General features: G+C 34.9%; 1 protein-coding gene across 1 annotated transcript in view; it reads right to left on the reverse strand.

Annotated features, from left to right (window-relative positions):
- Positions 1–18,055, reverse strand: part of LOC125681346 (uncharacterized) — a 79,344-nt gene extending 61,289 nt beyond the window's left edge. Inside the window, exons 1-16 of the mRNA XM_056156666.1 lie at positions 17,865–18,055; positions 17,547–17,638; positions 17,203–17,320; positions 15,514–15,737; positions 15,081–15,273; positions 14,454–14,683; positions 14,153–14,262; positions 13,861–14,048; positions 10,917–11,118; positions 9,163–9,269; positions 5,766–6,259; positions 5,483–5,634; positions 4,940–5,103; positions 4,502–4,621; positions 3,980–4,111; positions 2,996–3,757 (exon numbers count right to left, since the gene is read on the reverse strand). Coding sequence (XP_056012641.1) covers positions 2,996–3,757; positions 3,980–4,111; positions 4,502–4,621; positions 4,940–5,103; positions 5,483–5,634; positions 5,766–6,259; positions 9,163–9,269; positions 10,917–11,118; positions 13,861–14,048; positions 14,153–14,262; positions 14,454–14,683; positions 15,081–15,273; positions 15,514–15,737; positions 17,203–17,320; positions 17,547–17,638; positions 17,865–17,996 — 3,420 coding nt within the window. The 5' untranslated portion in view covers positions 17,997–18,055. The remainder of the gene's footprint in view (positions 1–2,995; positions 3,758–3,979; positions 4,112–4,501; positions 4,622–4,939; positions 5,104–5,482; positions 5,635–5,765; positions 6,260–9,162; positions 9,270–10,916; positions 11,119–13,860; positions 14,049–14,152; positions 14,263–14,453; positions 14,684–15,080; positions 15,274–15,513; positions 15,738–17,202; positions 17,321–17,546; positions 17,639–17,864) is intronic.
- Positions 18,056–21,673: the final 3,618 nt, after the last annotated feature.

The raw sequence follows: 21,673 nt of genomic DNA on the forward strand, positions 1-21,673 counted from the left end.
TCCGTAAAACTATATTTAACGGTTATAAACTATAGTTTGCAAATGCTAATCTAAGTTTATCTGTCTTTAAATAAACGTTAACAATAGATTTTGCTGATAAATACAGATTCACATTTGTAAACTATATTTTTACATTCGTTAACTATAGTTCACAATTGTTAATCCTAGTTTCACAAATTGTGATACTATATTTATCTGATAAACTATGACTTGTAAACCGTAGTTTACAATCGTGAAACCGTATTTATCACATAAACTATGTTTTGCAATCGCTAATGATTGTTTTCATTGTTAATTATAGTTTATGCTTGTGAAACATAGATTATCTGTTAACTATGGTTTACAGATGTGAAATATAGATTAACGTCGTTAACTATAGTTTACGGTCCGTAAACTATAGTTTACAGTCGATAAACCTAGTTTATCAACTGTGAAACTATGTTTAGCTCATTTTTGTGAATTTGGCGTGCCATAGGCATTAAATGTATTACCACTGAGTGATTATTATAAGTAAATTCATGCTTTCATGAATTGTATATTGTTGACATAACCAGTCTATGGTATACATATACTAGCTAGTACACCTCTTACACACCCAGTCATTCAGTAGAATAAATAAATATGCCTCCATCGCAGAAGAGCTGATATCTTAATTGGTAATTACGTACATCTCTTTGTTTTGTGAAGGTGTATTATAAAGTTCCAACTTTCTTGGTATGCAGCTTTGATTGCACAATTAAGTTTTCTTGCTCGTGCAATGTATGAGTGGAGAAAATTTATGGCTGGATTGGAAATCGAACCCGGGACTACTGCATTAGTAGTCAGATGCTCTAACCATTGAGTTATCCAGGCCAATATTCACGGTTCATTTAGCCCCAAGTGAAACTAAAACTGCTATACAGTGATTGTATTTAAGTTTTCAAAAATTTCACAACATGCAGTTATGTACTACGTTCATGAATCCTTTATAAAAGTTTATTGAACCAAGAGGCCCATATTACATAAGGTTTTCTGGCCAAGACGAGTCTTTTCAATTGTTCAAAGTATTTCCTTTTGTTTGTAAGATGCATATCAATATAAAACTGTTGTATGTAATTTTCTTCACTTCTGTAAATTAGATTTGCTACAATTTGCATTTGAAGAGTGTACAATACAATTAATGTCTTCCATGAATTATTTTGTGCTCATGTCACAAGGTCTTCATAAAACGGGTATCTGCAACACAGGACCACACAACTTTCAGGAAAGTAGATTAATGTTTCGACACACCGGTGTGAGTGGCAACTTGTATGCAAGATATATAGGCCTATGACACAGTCGTCCACTTGAACACGTGGGATCCTCAGACAATTCTGACTTTTTCTCAAACCAATGACCCTCTCCCACGTACATCGATGAAATATTGATAGTAAATATCATCAATAGCTAAAATTTAAACTTCATCACTTTATGTTAATTCTGAACTGTCTTTGAACATGTACAAATACATGTTACAACTCACAAGATACACTTTAACAAACCCAGTCTGCAGCCAACACTTGAATTTCACTTTTGGTAGAGGCCTCCATATGCAATACAAGTAGGTATGTGTGGGAGTGTGTGTGTGTGAATGTTTGAGTATATATACATGTACAAAACAAACCTAATGTTCATGCTCTACAGCCCAAATATTTGCATGATTGATATACTTTCATGTGTGTGTGTGCAACACTGAGGTTGCAGGCACTCGACACTGGCTATATTTTTTACTCGGTTTGATACTTCACATGTAGCCTTGTTATAGACAGGAAGAATCCTATTGATTTGAGGTCAAAGGTCACTACAGGACTTGCATTTACTGATTGCCTACATTGCGAGGGGATGCCTCATTTTGTGTAGGTCTTGTTTGTTATGTAACTATGCAGCCACCTATTCTGTTTCCAAAATGTACAGGAATATAACCAATAAGATTTTTAAACTTATAAATATACATTGTACATATAGCCCCTGATGCAGGGACCATGAATTTCACAATTTTGACAAAGGCCTCCATATTCAATATCACTATATATCTAGTTTATTATCTATAAATCCATGCTCTTGGACCTGAACCTCTAATGCTGAACAATGAATTTCACCTATTTTTGTAAAGGCTTCCATGCTCAGTATAACTATGCAACAAGTTTTGGGCTACATGTATATGTCAAAAGGTAAAGAACATTTTTACATATTATGTCCTTTGTTGAGGTTTAAGCCCTACAACCAAATATAAACCATGAAATTCATAATTTTTTTCTCTCTTCCAATTGATGGTCAAGCTATTTCTGAAGGGAAGTACAAAATGTTCAGAAGTTACTGTAAACGTATTATATTTGGCGTGTACGATATTTGGCAGAAATCGTTTTTTCAACAAGTTAGCGTAGATTTGATTTAGCGCATTCCTGAATTACTTTAAACATCTAGATTTACGAATGGCATTTAGCGATGTACTTGATTTAGTGGAAGTTGCGTTCCGCCAAAGGCGCTAAATAGAAAACACAGCCAAATGTAATACATTTACAGTAATTTTATGGCATATGGCAATGTTATCGAAGTTACTCAAGGGACCTAAAATAGAAAATATGAAAATATGCTGTTTTGTGCTTTATTCATACTTCACCATTATGCATCTCATATCAGAATTCCTCAGTTTCATTACTCAGTAGACACCCCATACTGAAAGTTTTTGGCAGTTTCAAAGCATCAGAGAAGGTACAAGTATATAGTTAGATTTTAATCAAATAATTCATGTAATTGGTCATTACTAGACTCGAGGGTTGGTATAAAATGACATTGGATTAATAGACACACACGTAGAATGTAACACAGAAAATACCATGTAATAATCTATGTAAAATGTTCACAATAACAGGTAGTACATGTACAAGTATGCACAACTTGTTATTAAATTCAAGATGTAGTGTGATTGTTATTTCTCAAGGCCAAAGCAGTATACATTGTTATCTCTACATCCAACAATTAAATAATGTCCTATCATCACTGGAGAGGAAAACACCTCCATGGGTAACTGCACTGAATGAACCTTGTGACCATTATTTGTATCTAGTATTGATATACTTCCATCTTTTGAGGCCGCCACACAGTATTTATATAGCATGTTTGCATTATTCAGCAGATTGGAAATACATGTATCTGCAATGTTGGATTCTGTCACTGCAATGTTGGATTCTGTCACAGCAATGTTGGAATGTGTAACCGTAAGGTTGGATTCTGTGACTGTCTGGTTGGATTCTGTGACTATAAGGCTGGATTCTTTAACTGTCTGGTTGGACTCTATGACTATCTGGTTGGATTCTGTCACAGCAATGTTGGAATGTGTAACCGTAATGTCAGATTTTGTGACTGTCTGGTTGGATTCTGTAACTGTCTGGTTGGATTCTGTCACTGTAAGGCTGGATTCTGTAACTGCAATGTTGGACTCTGTAATTTCTGTGGTTTGACTGTCCATGTTATTTGAATTTTTTAAAAGTTTGTTTTTACCACTGTCTAAATGTTTGTTATTAGTACATGTATTTTCAAAACAGAAACAAGTGGAGTAAACAAAGTCTGCAGTCTGGTGCTTCCACAACAGTTTGCCATTAGAAGTTAAGCAGTACACACAACTGTCATGGGACCCCACTATGATTGAAATTTCTGTGGATTCAGTAGAGCCTTCTTGAAATATAGGTGTTATCAAGGGTGATGAAAATATAGGAGCACCCGTAGAAAAAATCCACACCTGTAAATCAATTCATTTTATATTAGAAAGTGTCTGGTAACCAATTTACTCACAGTAATCATTTTTACAGTACAGTAAAGGTATTTTAAAACCGTGAGAGAGAAAAATACTGCAGCTGAAAAAAGTTGACAATCATATACATGCACTGCAAAATGTCTCCCAGTAATTGTTATTTATCTAATATTTTCAAATTCTGTAATTTTGATAAGAATGTACAGGTACCAGATTTCCATGGTGATCCAGTTGATATAAATTGCCGTCCACACACCCCACACAAGGACCAGTGTTGGTTATAACCGGAGAGGAAAACACAGGTTTCTTTGAATTGTACAGCCAAATAATTTTTCCACATGTCTGAAGTTAGAACATTTGGCTGACTTTCAAATAGATTTATCAATGCAGGCCACTTGCAATTAAAAATGTTTTAAACTACTTGTCCATACATTTTATAAGACAAGCTTTAGGTATTTTTTGCACCTTTGAAAAGTAACAGTTGACATTTTTGTAGTGGATATACACATGCATGCTGTGAAAAGAATCATCAGTGCTCATTGCCTATAACAATTTTTGGCACAAGTTTACTCTAATAATTCTTAGGACCACTTACATTGTATAGAACATTATAAAAAGCAATGTACCAGTCTGATGTATGGGAAATTCAAAAGCAATTTTGCACTATTCATTTCAAAAGGAAATAGCAAGAAAGCTTAATTCTAGGCCAAGGCAGAGGTAACTGTATCTTACTGGATGAATAGCTGCTATGCAACCAGACAGAGAACAGGCACAGACATAATGGGGATCAGTGGACACTACTGGGGAGGAGAACACACTGCCAACCTCAACACTCCAACAGCAGGTCTGGTCCTAAAACAATACATCTGTCAACAGCAGTGTTGTAGACACAGTGTGTAAAACCAATCAGAGATCACAATCACAGGCAAGAGTAAATTCACTTACAGGTAGGATAACACTCCCTGATTCACAATAGCATATTAGAAAATGGGTTCTGAGATCAGTTTTGATGAATTTTTTTTTAATAAAAATGGAGAGTTGTGTACTTAAATATCATCTAGAATCCACCAGTTTTGAAAACTGTGTATGGATGTCACCTTATTTTACAATCAAAAGATGTCTACTGAAGCTATACATAAAAAAATACATGGATATACAATATACATGTACCTCAATGTTAAGTGCATAAAGATGGTGATCATGTGATCCTATAATGATCCATCTTGTAATGGGGTCAACTGTGGGGGAACTCTTCACAGCTGACTGAGTCTTGTATACCCAGCAAATTTCTCCAGTGTCTCTTGATAGCATGTACACTCCACCATCATAACAACCTATTGAAACAACATCTGTACATATTATTCAACACAATGACGAAATAATTAAATTACATTTTTGAAATATACATGAGGGGTTGAACTGTGACACTTTATGCATGCATACTTCATGAAGCATGTTACAGCTCATAAAAAGTATGCCAATGTGAAGCTTTGCTGTTCATACCCTCATGTATTTTCAAAAATGAAATTTATTTCTTCTATTTACATTCTACTTTCATTTTTGTCAGAGAATTCCCAGGTATTAAAATAGTTGTACTATATTTATCAAGATTCATACACACCTTCTTACTGAAGGTGACATACAGGTACTTTCCGAGCACACTGAAGAAGCTGCCTTTATTGTCCTAGTATACCGGTACTCAGTTTTCCTTACCTACTACAATATACTTTCCGCATGCACTGATGCAGGCTGAGGATTCGACCCTGTCTCCTAGTTCTGTTTGCCACAACAGTGCTCCTGTTTCAACCACCACAGCAAACATATTGTGGGAATGGGATCCAATGTACACTTCGTGGAAACCTGAACTGTAAGATAGGCAATGACATCATATATCAAACAGGCTTTCTGTGTTGACATTTTGCTAGGTATTCATGTTAAATTGAGATCAAAACAACTTCATTGTTAAGACTGCACCCTCTGTGGATGGTATGATCACCTTGACATGACGACAAGAGGAGAAGCATCCACACATTTTCCAGTGTCAAATCTCCACTTCTGTTGCAGTTCTACGCTATGTCTTCCTGTGTCTGTAGTTTTGGGTATGCATGTGACTGAGTTGAATTTACTGACTGTGGTCATACACATCAGACAGAAGTAACGACTTCCTCTCGTAACAGCACTGTTGATACATGAACATGGCGTCATTATTCTACAGATTGGTTCTTTCAGGATCTTCATTTTCTTTCTCACAACACATGTCTGATTTTCTCTGTTCCCTCTGGCCCTCTTTAACGGACACATGTTTTTATGTTTTGCTATGCAGTCAACTATATCCCAAAATGACTTATGCAGAATGATGTCAACCAAATCTGGAGCAGATAATTCAAACTGGTCTTCAATAATTCGAGCCAAAGTCACAGCAGATAAGGAGTCACCACCACTCAACAGAAAATTACTCTCATTTGTTACTACACCACTTCTTAGGAGTGTCTAAAAGAAAAACAAATACTTCAAGATATGTTTGTGAGACATAGATGCCCCCATATGGCAGCAAAAAAATTCTGGTACTCCAAAAAGGTCTTGTCACAAGGAATACACATGTGAAATATGAAAGAATTATCGCTAACCATTCAAACATTATGTTTATGGCCTAGATTTTTCAAAAGTAGTTTAACCTCCAAAGTCAAGAGGTCAAAAAGATTTGTACCAAAAGAAAGGTCTTGTAACAAGGAATATGTGAAACATGAAAGTCATAGAGCTAACTACTGTAAAAGTGGTTATTTACAGTGGGGTTAAGTACACGTTTTTCCACGTCCAACATTACGTGTGGGGGGAAATTACGTGGTAACTGATCATAATATATATCATAACAAATATTTATAACTATACGCATGGGGGAAATTTCTGCGCTTAACACAGCACCTTTGAGCGTACATAGTGTATGAAAAGGGTGCTATATAAATATGGTATTATTATTATGACTGCATAATTAGTGTAAATTTCCCCCATGGGTAAATAACCACTTTTACAGTATTCAAAAGTTATAGACAAGGTTAAAAATTTTCAAAAGTAGGCTAAACCCCGAGGTCAAGGTCATGAGGTCAAAACTTTTGCAAAGAAAGATATTGTAAAAAGTAATACACATGTGAAACATGAAAGTCATAGAACTGTTCAGAAGTTATAGCTAAAATTAATAGTTTTTCAAAAGTAGGCTAAACCCCAAGGTCAAGGTTATGAGGTCAAAACTTTTGTAGAGAAAGATATTGTCAAAGGAATACATATGTGAATTAAATAGCCCCATCACCAACCATTCAAAACTTAAGACTAACGTTAAAGGTTTACAAAAGTAGGTAGAGAACATCAAGGTCATAAGGTAAAAATGTTAGTATCAAACATAGGGTCTTGTCAAAAGGAAACACATGTGAAATATGAAATCCCTATCACCATTAATTCAAGAGTTACGGCCAAGGTTATAGTTATGCAGATAAACTGACAGACAGACCAAAAACCACATGCCCCTGAATCTCCAATTACGGGGGCATGAAAATGCTGAATTTATCCAGTTTTACAGAGTAAGCTACATTGCTGGTCAGTGTAGTTGTAGTACATTACAAATACAGCCAACTTTATATCGGTGTAGTTTTATTACATTAAAGAGTAAGCTACAGCCAGCTTAATGTAGCTGTGTTACATTATGGAGAAAGCTACAACCAGCTTGTCAGTGTAGCTGTGTTACATTACAGGGTTCGAAATTAACTTATGTCCGTAAGTCCGAGACTAGTAAAAAACGTGTCGGACTAGTGAACTCTCTATAGCACTAGTCCGTACGGACTAGTGAAAATCCGGAAATGAATCTTCAATTGGTAAAGATTTTTAGGAAGATTTGTCTGAGTCTCTTAGATGTTTGAACTTATGGTTGATTACCTGCATGGTCAAGTGTTTGCATGACTATGACATCCTGATCTTCCAAACACATGGGGTGCGTTCGAGACCGCCGTTCTTCGAACGTGCACAAATTGTCAAATTCCTGCCGATTCCGAACGCCGAGTACACATCACGAGAACGTGTTCTAGGTGTAAGAATTGCAAGTAGTCTGGTCTGAGGAGATGCACGTTTGTGCGCACATGTTCTTGTCATTCGCGACTCTAACACAGTAGTTCATAACACTATAGCTCATGACTTGGTCAATCGAGTGAATTTTATTGACTTTATTGATAAAATTTCGAACTCCTGTGACTCTAAAATCTGAGCACCAAAACAACAGGAACATCGATCTCGAACGCACTTATGGACGTTTATAAAAGGATTAACTCGGAGGTTAATATTGTATGGTTCTGAAGATTTTGAATGCGAAATAAAATATGGTGGTCTCTTTTTCTTCTGTAGGTGTCAGAAATTGAATTGTTTGCAACTGTGATGTGTTTGGTTTGATTAAAATGAAGATCATTTTATGATATACTGGACGGACTAGTGAAATGCTTTGCGGACTAGTGAACATCAACAGTGACTAGTCCGTACGGACTAGTGCTTGAAAAAGTTAATTTCGAACCCTGCATTACATAGAAAGCTACAACCAGCTTGTCAGTGTAGCTATGTTACATTACACAGAAAGCCACAACCAGCTTGTCAGTGTAGCTGTGTTACATTACAGAGAAAGCCACAACCAGCTTGTCAGTGTAGCTGTGTTACATTACACAGAAAGCCACAACCAGCTTGTCAGTGTAGCTGTGTTACATTATGGAGAAAGCCACAACCAGCTTGTCAGTGTAGCTGTATTACATTATAGCAAAAGCCACAACCAGCTTGTCAGTGTAGCTGTGTTACATTATAGCAAAAGCTACAACCAGCTTGTCCGTGTAGCTGTGTTACATTACAAAGAAAGCTACAACCAGCTTGTCAGTGTAGCTGTGTTACATTACTGAGAAAGCTACAACCAGCTTATGAGTGTAGCTGTGTTACATTACAAAGAAAGCTACAACCAGCTTGTCAGTGTAGTTGTGTTACATTACAGAGAAAGCTACAACCAGCTTATGAGTGTAGCTGTGTTACATTACATAGAAAGCTACAACCAGCTTATGAGTGTAGCTGTTACATTATGGAGAAAGCTACAACCAGCTCATGAGTGTAGCTGTGTTACATTATGGAGAAAGCCACAACCAGCTTGTCAGTGTAGCTGTGTTACATTACAGAGAAAGCTACAACCAGCTTATCAGTGTAGCTGTGTTACATTATGGAGAAAGCCACAACCAGCTTGTTAGTGGAGCTGTGTTAGATTACAGAGTAAGCTACAGCTAGCTTGTCAGTGTAGCTGTGTTAAATTACACAGAAACCTACAACCTGCTTGTCAGTGTAGTTGCACATTACATAACATATTCTTTTAATAAGTGATTTACCTTCCACTTTTCTTTGATGATATTTTCAATCGTCAAAGATGACTGTGGGTCATATTTATTCAGAGATTGCAGATACTGGGTCATCAAGGCACGGAAATCACATTTACCTGCAAAATGTACAGTACTTCTCATTGCTGTAATTTTAATCATCATGAAGTTGCCATTAAAAAACCAGGGTTCTCTCAGTCTGTAGGATTTTGTCAAGGAAAGTGTTGGGCTCATGGAGTTTGAAAAGATTAAGTCCCAGAAAATTTTGATGAGTCCCATGAGTAACATCTACATGAGAACAGGAGATTGACATCAATAGCAAACTACATTTGATATATTTTATTTTTTAATCATACAATTGCTTATCATAAAATCATGTAAAATCACATATAGTGAAACCTGTCTAATCCGACAGGCACTAGGAGACAAGTTTTTTGTTGTTGTCAGAATACAGAGTGTATCAGAATAAACAATGTAAAAAGAACAGGGAAAATATGAAACTGAGAATGAAAATAAGGGTCGGAATGCCCGGCAGTGAAACGGATTGCTCAGGTGTCAGATTAGGCAGTTTTCACTGTACCATGAACTTGCCTAGTATGAAATTATTAGGATATTCGTAAAATGCTTTTAATTTTTGTATATATATTCACCGATATTAGTCTTATCCTCTGCAGTTGATATGTTTAATTGTACTGACATATTATGTCCATGTATAAAACAATGTACGTGTAGATGAACAAACACATCAATGCATTACAATGCAAATCATTTGATTAACTTTTAACTACTTTTCATACATGTATGTATGCACTTGTGTAATTTTTTATACATTCTTCTGTTTTTCAGCTAATGAAAAAAAAAATGTCATTGGCAAGATAAAAAATAAGCATGAAAGATGTTTCAGCAATTAATTAAGTAATGCATTGCATCACTCACAATTTTAACACAAAAAGATTAATGCTAGTATTTATCTCCATAGTTAATCTTTGCACCTCACTGACAACTGTTGAATAAACACTAGCATGTAGTTACCGGTCAGGGTAGCCCAGTGTAACAGAATTCTCTTTATAACAAAGAGGTCATGAGTTCTAGCCCCGGTAGTGGCATGGCCACATCAAACATAAAATGTAAACATAGGTAGTAATTACTACTCCAAATACTCGCCTTTTAGAAGTGAGAATCACGGTTCTTTTGGAAATGACCTTAAAAATGGAGGTCCCATGTCACAGCAGGCATTGGCATGATAAAGAACCTTTAACTGCTATGGTAGTAAGCAGTTAGCATAGGTTTAAATTTGTGGTACTTCATCTACAACTGGTGACGTCTCAGTATGAGTGGAAAATTTGTGACAGGACTTAAAACAAACAAACAACCAACATGAAGTCACCAATCAAGAGAAGTGTAAACAAACATGCACCTACCCATGCAATCTAACTACCATCTCATTGTCTTGGTTCACCGGTGCATATAAATTTTCTTGGATGATTGCTGCTGAGCAATTATCAAAACTTACTGATCAATTCTACTCACAGAAGTGAAATTTGTAATTGATTTTAATTAATTAAGGATGTGTCCACATTCTCTCACTTTTCAATCTATGTCTCAAATAATTTAGCAGCATCCAGGATGTAAATTATTGCATTAGAGTCTCTGAGAGAACCCTTAAAATAGTAACACTGACTCATTCTTAAAATAGTAACACTGACTCATTCTTAAAATAGTAACACTGACTCATTCTTAAAATAGTAACACTGACTCATTCTTACCGTGTTTGGTGATAGGAAAATCTTGGACAGGAACAACGTTATCGGGGATATAATGTCTAGGAAGCTTCCTTTCAATAATTGATTGTAAATATTCTATGATACGGTCAATTTCCATATCCTGTTTGGGAATTACAAAAACAACCAGTCTTCCATCATCTATCACTGCTTTACAGTCAGAAACCTGGGATTCTGATAGTATAATCTGAAACGAAGATCAAATGTTTTACCAGCAATACTGTAGAAGTGGTAATTTACGCATGGGGGAAATTTACAACAATTACGCAACCACATAATAAGCGTGTAAATTTTCCCCACAAGTATAGTTATAAATAATTTATATATCATATTCAGTTACAGCATAGTTTTCCCCCACACGTAATGTTGGACATGGAAAAATGTGTACTTAACCCCACTGTAAATAACCACTCATACAGTATATGACCATTTACACTGAACAAGAGGCCCATGGGCCACATTGCTCACCTGAGTCACCTTGGCCCATATCTGAAGACTTTCCATATATATTTGCATGTAAAACCTTAGTCCCTATTAGGGGTGAATCAATATATCAATATATCGAAATGTACCGGTATACGCCTGTCCAGCGATATACGATACAGTGTTTCGACGATACGATACGATATAATGTCAGGATTAAAAATAGCCCTTTTAATAGTCGGGATCGAAGTTCATAATTTAAAAACGGCTTCTAACAGGAACACGATTTCTCAGACTTTAATCACCGATTTTTCATTGTGACATTGGAGTTTCCTCAGACTTTAATCCCCGTTTTTACATTGTGACACATCGGATATTTCATAGACTTTAATCCCCGCATTTACATTGTAAAATTGGAGTTTCCTCAGACTTTATCTGTCATTGTTTATGAAATAAGATATTAAACCATTTCATTTTGTTTTAAATTTTGATATTTTACTTCAGGAAATGCTTAACTACCTTGCATATCCAATAAATCAGATATCGCATCAAAAAATATTGTATCGTATCGGAAAATCTTGAGCAATACACATCCCTAGTCCCTATTGTGGCCCCAACCTACCCCTGGAGGCCATGATTTTTACAAACTTGAATCTGCACTATGTCAGGAAGCATTCATGTAAATCTTTGTACTTCTGGCTCATTGGTTCTTGAAAAGAAGTATTTTAAAGATTTTCCCCGATATATTTCTATGTAAAACTTTGATCCCCTATTGTGGCCCCAACCTACCCCCGAGGGCCATGAGTTGAACAAACTTGAATCTGCACTATGTCAGGAAGCATTCATGTAAATCTTTGTTCTTCTGGCTCATTGGTTCTTGAAAAGAAGTATTTTAAAGATTTTCCCCGATATATTTCTATGTAAAACTTTGATCCCCTATTGTGGCCCCAACCTACCCCCGAGGGCCATGAGTTGAACAAACTTGAATCTGCACTATGTCAGGAAGCTTTCATGTAAATGTCAGCTCCTCTGGCCCAGTGGTTCTTAAGATTTTTAAATGATCCTACCCTAGTTTTGCACTTTTGTGATTATCTCCCCTTTGAAGGGCACATGGCCCTTCATTTGAACAAACTTGAAAGCCCTTCACCCAAGGACGCTTTGTGCCAAGTTTGGTTGAAATTGACCCAGTGGTTCTGGAGAAGAAGATGAAAATGTGAAAAGTTTACAACGTCGATGACAGACAATAGACAAATTTTGATCAGAAAAGCTATAAACTTAGGTGAGCTAAAAACAGGTACAGAATGTGATATAAGACAAAGTCTTATATATAGTCCACATTTCTCCCCTGAATTTGTCTACTATCTCTTAACCATTTTTTTGTTCTATCATGATAGTAATAGAAGTGCATGTAAGAAATGGCCTTGACAGAAAAAGTCAAAGACATTTTCATTTAGAAATAACTGAATCCAAAATAATTTTCTCAGTTTTGGGTGTGCACTACACATATAGATAGGAATAAACCTTTATCAACATAGATTTTCCTTTATCAATTATCTATAGGGGAGGGCAAGGCACATGTTACACATAAAAGTGCAAGTGCAATATATACCCATGATAACAGTATCTCTAATATTTACATAACATGCAATCAATAATACCACATTCATCATTTGTTTACTAGATGTATTTTACGTGAAAATAATCACTTTATAACAAAACGTGACACCTACAATAGTATGTTTTCCCCTTTCTCGTTATCAGTACTGTTAGAGAATGCAGAATGACCTGATTATTACACCACAAAACAAGATGTGTTTGTGAAACACAAATGCCCCCGATAATGGCCAATTCCGAAGATGGCCAAGGTCACAACGGCAAATATCTTGGTACCAGTAGAAAGATCTTGCCAAAAGAAATGCTCATGTACAATATTAAAGCTCTAATATTACCATTTAGAAGTTATGACCAATGTAAAAAAAAAAATAAAAGTAGGTCAAATGTCAAGGTCAAAAGGTAACGGAAAGGTCTTGTAACAAGGAATACTCATGTGAAATATCAAAGCTCTATCTCTTATTGTTCAAACGTTATTAGCAAGGTTAAAGTTTTCAAAAAGTAGGTCAAACTCCAAGGTCACGGGGTCAAAAATGTTGGTACCCACGGAAAGGTCTTGTCACAAGGAATACTCATGTGAAATATCAAAGCTCTATCACTTATTGTTCAAAAGTTATTAGCAAGGTTAAAGTTTTCAAAATGTAGGTCAAACTCCAAGGTCAAGGTCACGGGGTCAAACATGTTGGTACCCACGGAAAGGTCTTGTCACAAGGAATACTCATGTGAAATATCAAAGCTCTATCACTTACTGTTCAAAAGTTATTAGCAAGGTTAAAGTTTAAGACAGAATGACAGTATTACAGAATGACAGACAGGACAAAAACAATATGTCCCCCAATCTTCGATCTCGGGGGCATAAAAATTATTCACATCAAGAAAAAGTTGATCTACTCACCTTTTCTATCTCTTCGAGATTAAGACGACATCCATTCCTCTTGACCTGTCTATCGTGTCGGCCAACATAAAATATCCTGCTCTCACAATCAATTCGAACAATATCTCCAGAGTCCCGAAAATTCTGCAGCTTTTCAGATTTGAATATCAGAATCTCTTCATTTACCATGCACAGCCTGTCATAACCACCTGGAAAAATAATGTTATCCATCTTCCTTTTACAGTTAGTTAAAAATTGTAGAAAGAGTTTTCCTGTTCATGTCATCAAGTCTATCAATGATGATATTTGTTACCTAAATATAACTTTCCCTCTCCTTCTAATACCTCCACACCTTCTTCATTCACTATCTTATATGTGGACTGTGCTAATGGTATTCCAAGAGGAACGTCTTCACTATCACACCTCCAAAAAAGATACTGGTATATCAAATAAATCTTCTAAATTTTTTCTCAAGATTGCAAATTCAGTATATCTGTACAAATATTACACATTTTTGTGACTTATATTCATTCATGTGTTTTCAATGAACATGTAGATATATGAATATGTTTTTAATAGCAAGATTCTACACAAAATATAATCACTATTTTTACCAGAATATCTCATCATTCAGACAATGGTAAAATGACCAGCAGGAGACTTCTGTGATCCCAAACAGATTGATAAACTTTGTTTTGTTGTTGGGGGCTCTCCACTCACAAATCTTGTTAAGGGGAGGAAATTTCTCTCCCCCTAGGGCCAGTATTCTCAGGCTGGAAGATCTACTCAGGATTGTGTTTCTTAAATCACTAGGGTGTATTCTTTGTATCAAGGAAGGTGTTGCCTAAATAAAAAAAATAATAAATTCACAAATTAGTTAATTTTTCATGAAACACCTGAATTTTCATAATACTGTAAATGACTTATATTTCACATGATTTCATTTCTGTAATGTCAACATTGGTTTGTTAGATTTATCACTGAAACACAATTTTCACATAGGGTACATTTCACATAATATGTATATACATGTATATGATAATGACATACAAAATTACTCTCAAAAAAACTTATTTTTGCATCAGGCATCCTAAAAAAGTGAAAATAAAGTTCTTGTGAATGATAAGTGGTTTACAGTATCATAATCAATTTCTGTCCACATTTTCAGTAAGTACATGCAACCTGTGTACTTCTGGAAAGTACAATCAGCTAATTCATTTCTAATAAGTGAAAGATGTAACCTGAATAACAGTGACTCTGTTCCTTCTGTAGATGATAGGAAGTATTTCCTTGGTCTTTAGCTTAATGTGATCAGGTACAATCAAAAGACTGGCCCCACTTGTCAGAGTTATGAAGATTTCTACAATGCTGGGGTCAAAGGTTAAAGGTGAACAAAGCAAGACCACATCATTACTCCTCATATCATATATGCTCCTGAAATATGAAAATAATGCGTATAGAACTTCTATTCTATGACTGGTAAAATACACATCACTAAACTACATAAACTTCCCTTAAAATCAATAATCAACCTAGTTAAAATTGATAAAATTTAGAACTCAGATTTCATTAATCTCACCAATTAAGACTTTGATTTGTTAGTGTGGAAGATTTTGTGGAATTAAGACTATTGACATATTCATACTCTACATCATCAGTCAATATTTTCTTCACCTGATGTGTGTGATATTCGGGATGATACATCTGTGTGGGACCTGAACTAGTTTAGGTTGACCTGTGGAACCAGATGTAGTAATATAATAAGCAATATTTTGGATTCTTTCTTTCACATGTATCTCATTTCTTTCTGGGATTTTTAAGAGTATTAATCCTAATGATGAAAGAAAGGAATTTGCTGCTATCTCTCCACCACATAACTGAATAAGGCTTTCTATTACCTGCAAGTATGATAGTATCAACCACATGAAAGCAAGTAAATTAAGAAGACACGATCAGTAAATCATATGAAGTACACATGTAATATGAGAATTGTTACAAAATGAAATAAATGTATAATTACTCCACATGAAGCAATTTATCGCAATTCACCTTTGAATTAGAATGCTTTACCCAATATAGTATTGCGTTGTGTGACGACACAATTGAATGAGACGATTGAACAATTTGAATGACATGTTTGATGTAATACACCAAGAGTTTTCATTGGCCGATTACAGCCCGCCCACTTTCTTGAGCGGATTCAGTGTAGCTGGAGAACTGTACATAGCTCTCTGAAAAGATCCACCTCTTATAAAAACCTTTGATTTACGGGTCACAAAAAGCTGCGGACGGTTGAGGCCTGAAATCGGTGTATTCTTGTGTTGCTGTCTCATAAACTCAATATAAAAAAATCTTAACATATTTTCCTACTATATACTTGCGTCCAAACATACCTTCAAATATTCATTAAAGCCACACACCACCTGAAAACTCGCAGCTTCAAATGATTTTGTTTGTTGACGTAGCCATGTTAGGTAGCCGGTCAATTCAAACTCTTGCTATTGGTATCTATTCATAAAATCGGTTGTAAGTTATGTATTCGCTCTTCATTTATTATCAACACGAATAATTAATAGAAATTAAAACATTTTTGTACCAGTTTTTGTAAAGGTAAAATAAGCTCTAGATGAACGAAAATGCTACATACGGACATTAGATGGAGACCAGCCGGCGCGGCCGCCCATGACTAATGAAAGCCGCACTGCCGTGAGTTTAGCTATTTGAATTTTATCATTTAATAGGACTGGGGTTGTATATTATTTAAACAATTTAGCTAAAATATTTGTGGGGTATTAGTACACATCTAGACGCTAAATATGTGCCAATATGGAAATGAACCGGGATTTGAATTGACTGGCTACCTAACATGGCTATGTCTACGAACGAAATCATCAAAAGCTGTGATCGAGTTTTTGGGTCGTATGGGGCTTTAATAAATATTTGAAGGTATGTTTGGACACAAGTATAGTAGGAAAATATGTTACAGTAGGAATTTTTTTATATTAAATTTATGAGACAACAACACAAGAATACAACTTTTTCTCTTTCTTCCTTTGAAGTTTTTTTTCATCTAGCATATGGCCGTCATGTTTTCAAATGCTGACTACTCACGTATAAGAGAATTTGGGCAGACTTATACATATGGACCAATGAGAGTTTCTGTTGCATTTCGCAATTGTATTACAAACAGATTCAATTGTGTTGTCACACAACGCAATACTATATCGGCCAAAGCGTTCTAATTCAAAGGTGAATTGCGATAATCTTCACTCTTAATTGATGGTTTTTAAAAGTATGCAGACAATTTCATTTCTTTCTGCCACTCAAGACAACAGAATTTGGATATATAGATTTCACACCCACCTGTGTACAATCATCCTGTACTAGTACAGCACAAACACCCATTAAACGAAACATTCCAGCTGTTCTCTCTACAGCATGCTTGTCAAAATTATAGAATGCAGCACCACATCCGAGTATTCTAGAAAAATGGAATTCTGATCATTCATCCTTTTAAAATTGATCAATAATTCACCTGTATTGAGAAATGGAGCATGTGTCATAGGTGACCTCCTACATGCATCATAATATTTCATACTACTGGAATTGATACATCTACAGTACATTAGAATGATATCCTCATCAAGCTCATTCTCTCAACATCATTCATACATGTGTAAAGTAAATGCATGCATGTATTTACATACCCACAGAGAATAGCTGGAGTAAGCAGATCAGTGTTTCTACATATGGCAATAACCAAGTTGCTGTCCAGTTTCTTCCTTAAAGCGTCGGAAACCTGAAAAGACAATAGAAATGTTTATTCACCAATTTATACACAATAATTTATTAAAATAACCAAACTGCTTCACACATCTAAGGGCAGTGCCAGTTTCAGTGGATAATGTTAGGTGAATACATGTAAATTTACAATCAATATAAGAGTTTAGTAACTACAATTTGCAAGTATGAAGCATAATACATACAGGATCCAACAAATGTTCTGAAAGCCTAGATTACCTTACCTTTTCTGCAATGGTGAACAACTGTTTGTAAGTTTGTATTTGTTTCACATTGCCATCATCATATACGACTGCAACTAAGTTCAGCCACTTAAATTTACCCCTTTCCAAAAGTTCTGAAAGAGTTGACATCATTGCTGTTATGTTTTTATTACATGTATTACTGTATGTGTTCCATACTTGGTAGAGAAACAAAGGTACGACTTATCAAATGGTGGGCGGTAAATCTAGTACTGCCGACTCCCGACTCCTGATGATCCCGGATTGCGATGTTTTAAAGATAATATTAAAACCGGCCAACAGAATTACTTCATACTTCTTGGGAACAATCTTTATGTCCAAATTGATTCGCACAATTAAAAAAAAACCCCAATAATAATAAGTATAAATTCTTAAACTTGAAATGTCACCTACTCAAAAGCGGTAAATCTAGTACTGTGTTATAAATACAAAAACCGAAAACGGACACCGATACAGGTACGGTTAACAAACATAGCTCATGCCACAATTAATATGATCCAAAGAAAATTACCATTATAACGGAAACAAATTACTTTTAAAAATTAATAAAATTTACCATTATTAGGCATTCTTTGTGTTTCTAAATTATGGCAGAACTCTAAGCCACATAAATTATGTGTTTTCCCCGATTCTACGACTTGGACGTAGTTCTACCGCAGAGCCCTCATTACAAATTAAATTTAATTTGATGAATTTTAATTACACATTTATTACTAATTGTCTTGAAGAAATATTCTATTTTACACATTGTTCTATTTGTTATGGTTTTTTAGGTCAAAATTAAGTACTAAATCATGTGTTCTATTTTGGTTCAATGTACGTTTTTTTTTTTATCGCAAAAAATAATTCTATTTAAGAATAAAAATAAAAGATACGGTATCTAATTCTTTTTTATAATAACAGAAAATATTCAAAATGTATATGATTTTGTTGATATATGATTTTTAACAATGTTTTGATTATTTAATTAACAGTTATATAACAAATTCTGAGCCTTAATATGTGTAAATTTTAATCATTAGAAAATCAAGATAATAATAATAATAATAAATTCTTTTATTTAGACAGGATAGCACAATTAATACAAATGACTAGTTTACATTGTGGTCCTGTGTAAAACATATATTCACAGACAGATAAATGAGAGAATAGAAAAATAGATAACATAATATAAAACATATACATAAAATATAATACACACGATATCACTGGAGAAAAAACAAAAAAACAACATATACATCATATCTATATATCACTTATTTGAGTAATAATGCTGCAAATATGCTGATTTAAAAGATGTAATAGAACCACAGCTTCTGACAGACTCAGGCAACTGATTTCATAAAATTGTGGAGGATACCTTAAAAGACCATTTATAATATTCAGTTCGAACTTTTGGTAAATATAAAATGTCACTATCGCTACTTCTTGTTCTGGAACTATTAAACTTGGCTGACAAAACTAAAAGATAATTTCTTTTATGTACATGTAAAATTGGCCCTTCAAAATTCTTATTAGATATTGTTTTGCTGTGGAAGAAAGAAAATTCAAACCCGAGTTTAGAAAACATAATAAAAACATTTGATTTTAGATACAAATATATAATATTTTTAAATAACAGATTTTCTCTTAAATAATAGAACACCCCTTGGAATTTCGAAATATCATTTTTTTTTTTTATTGATTTGCCCCCATTAACACCCCCCCCCCCCCCCCCCCCAAAAAAAATTATTACACCTAGGATTTGTTGTTCAAAATTTATAGGCAATGCGGTTTACCTCGCATCAGATGGTAATTAAACTAATTTGCTATGTAAAGGGTTTCACTTTCATCCGAAGTGGAAAATTGGTTATAAATGACCACTTTTGAAGAGGCAACACTTCAAGTTTAAGAATTTATCTATATATCATTGGGGTTTTTTTTATTGTGTGGATCAATTTGGACATAAAGATTGTTCCCGAGAAGAATGAAGTTATTCTGTTGGTCGGTTTTGATATTATCTATAAACAATCCAGGACCATCGGGAGTCGGGAGTCGGCAGTACACTATATAGGCCTACATGTATATTTTGGAATCATTAAAACTGTGAAAAAGAAGAAATACTTCTAGTAAAACATAAAGATTTATTCAACATCGTTTTTGGGAGTTGAACTATGTCATCCCTGGGTCACCACGCACTTTTCTGCGCAGTAATTTGTATTGATTTGTATAGTGGTCGTCAGCGGGGGTTCTGTGTCAGCTGATTTACTCCTAGGTAAATCAACATAAACTTTTATAAACATCCGCCATTAAATAATCCATGTAACTTTTCTGAATTAATCTAATTTTGATAATTGACATGTAAATAAATGCAATGATATTGTATTCAAATCAATTTGAATACAAGATTTCGATCAAATTGATACTGATAGACATAGAAAAATAAAAGATAAGGTTGAAAAGTGTCCTTTGTAGCGCAGCGTCACCTATAAACATTGATAGGGAAACGAACGACAACTGCACACAAGCCCTATTGACACCGTGGCGCGAAATATCGAATATGGTGCGAAACCTCAGAAAATTTACAAGAAATAACTCTACAACATTGTGTATGTGTATATATTTGGTTTTTTTTAATGTGATATAAAAAATGCTTGATGTTACATGTAGATTGCATTAAAACACGTCATTCCCAGTCAACAACTTTCGATTGGGATCGGAATACGAAATAAAATTTCTTATATCCGGTGGCAAAGTGAAACTGCTTCATGCTTCAAGTTATTGAATTACGTAGTAATTGCACGTTACACATTAGAGAACTGTTCCTTTTAATAAAGAAAGTCACAAAATATATACAAAATGAGTGTACCTTATTTATTACTGTTACCGAGCTTTCGTCGACTATAATCTCGAAATGGCGTGTTTCGCTGCGCTTGATGACGGTAAGGTCCACATTTTCTACGTGAATAGTGTGACATATGAATTTTTCGCGCATACATGGTATGTCTCGGCTAGCAATAATGGAAACTTTCTCACCTATGTATGTAAAGACATATTAATCTCTATTTTTAAAAATGTAGAACACTTTTATCAAATGACAATGTTTGAAAACGCTTAGAGCCCCGATGTCAGAATTTCCTTTTCCAAGACATCAATATGTCAAATTCATTATCCTTTTTGAATAGTATGTACCATATTTTGTACCAATTATCCATTTTGAATCCCCTATTACAATGGGATTTTGCTGCACTCTGTAATGTTTGAGTGGATGTCATGAGTGTGTGTCAAACAGAAATTTTAAGAGCATGGGATAAGGTGCTGCCATGTATTGCTTCACTATCAAAGTTTAACCCAGTTGCCACAATGTTGAATTTATGCTGCAAAAAGGATTGAAAATTGTTCTGGTCAAAACACATTGTTTATTTGTCTACAGATGAAAGAGACATGAGGATTCTCCCTCACAAACTGAAAAAAAAAATAGTTATGGATCTTGTACATGTATAGTTTATTAATCACTATATATATAGATTTCCAGCATCACAAGTCTGATTCCACTATATGCTTTCCATACTGTCAGGTTCATTCACCCCCTGTTTGAGCCACAGTATAATATCCCAAATACCTTGGCAATAAATAACATTATTTGACTAGTGTTTCATTTTTAGCGGAGTTGCGATAAGTCGAACTCGGCTTATGATCTGATGAAGTGCCTTTGGGCGGGCAGGCGGGCACGCATCAACATTTCATTTCTGCACCATAGCTCTTGAGCAAATTATAGGATCTCATTCAAACTTAGATGGATTGTTACCCTC

The sequence above is a fragment of the Ostrea edulis genome, chromosome 2, assembly GCF_947568905.1.
Source record: "Ostrea edulis chromosome 2, xbOstEdul1.1, whole genome shotgun sequence".
Taxonomy (NCBI): domain Eukaryota; kingdom Metazoa; phylum Mollusca; class Bivalvia; order Ostreida; family Ostreidae; genus Ostrea; species Ostrea edulis.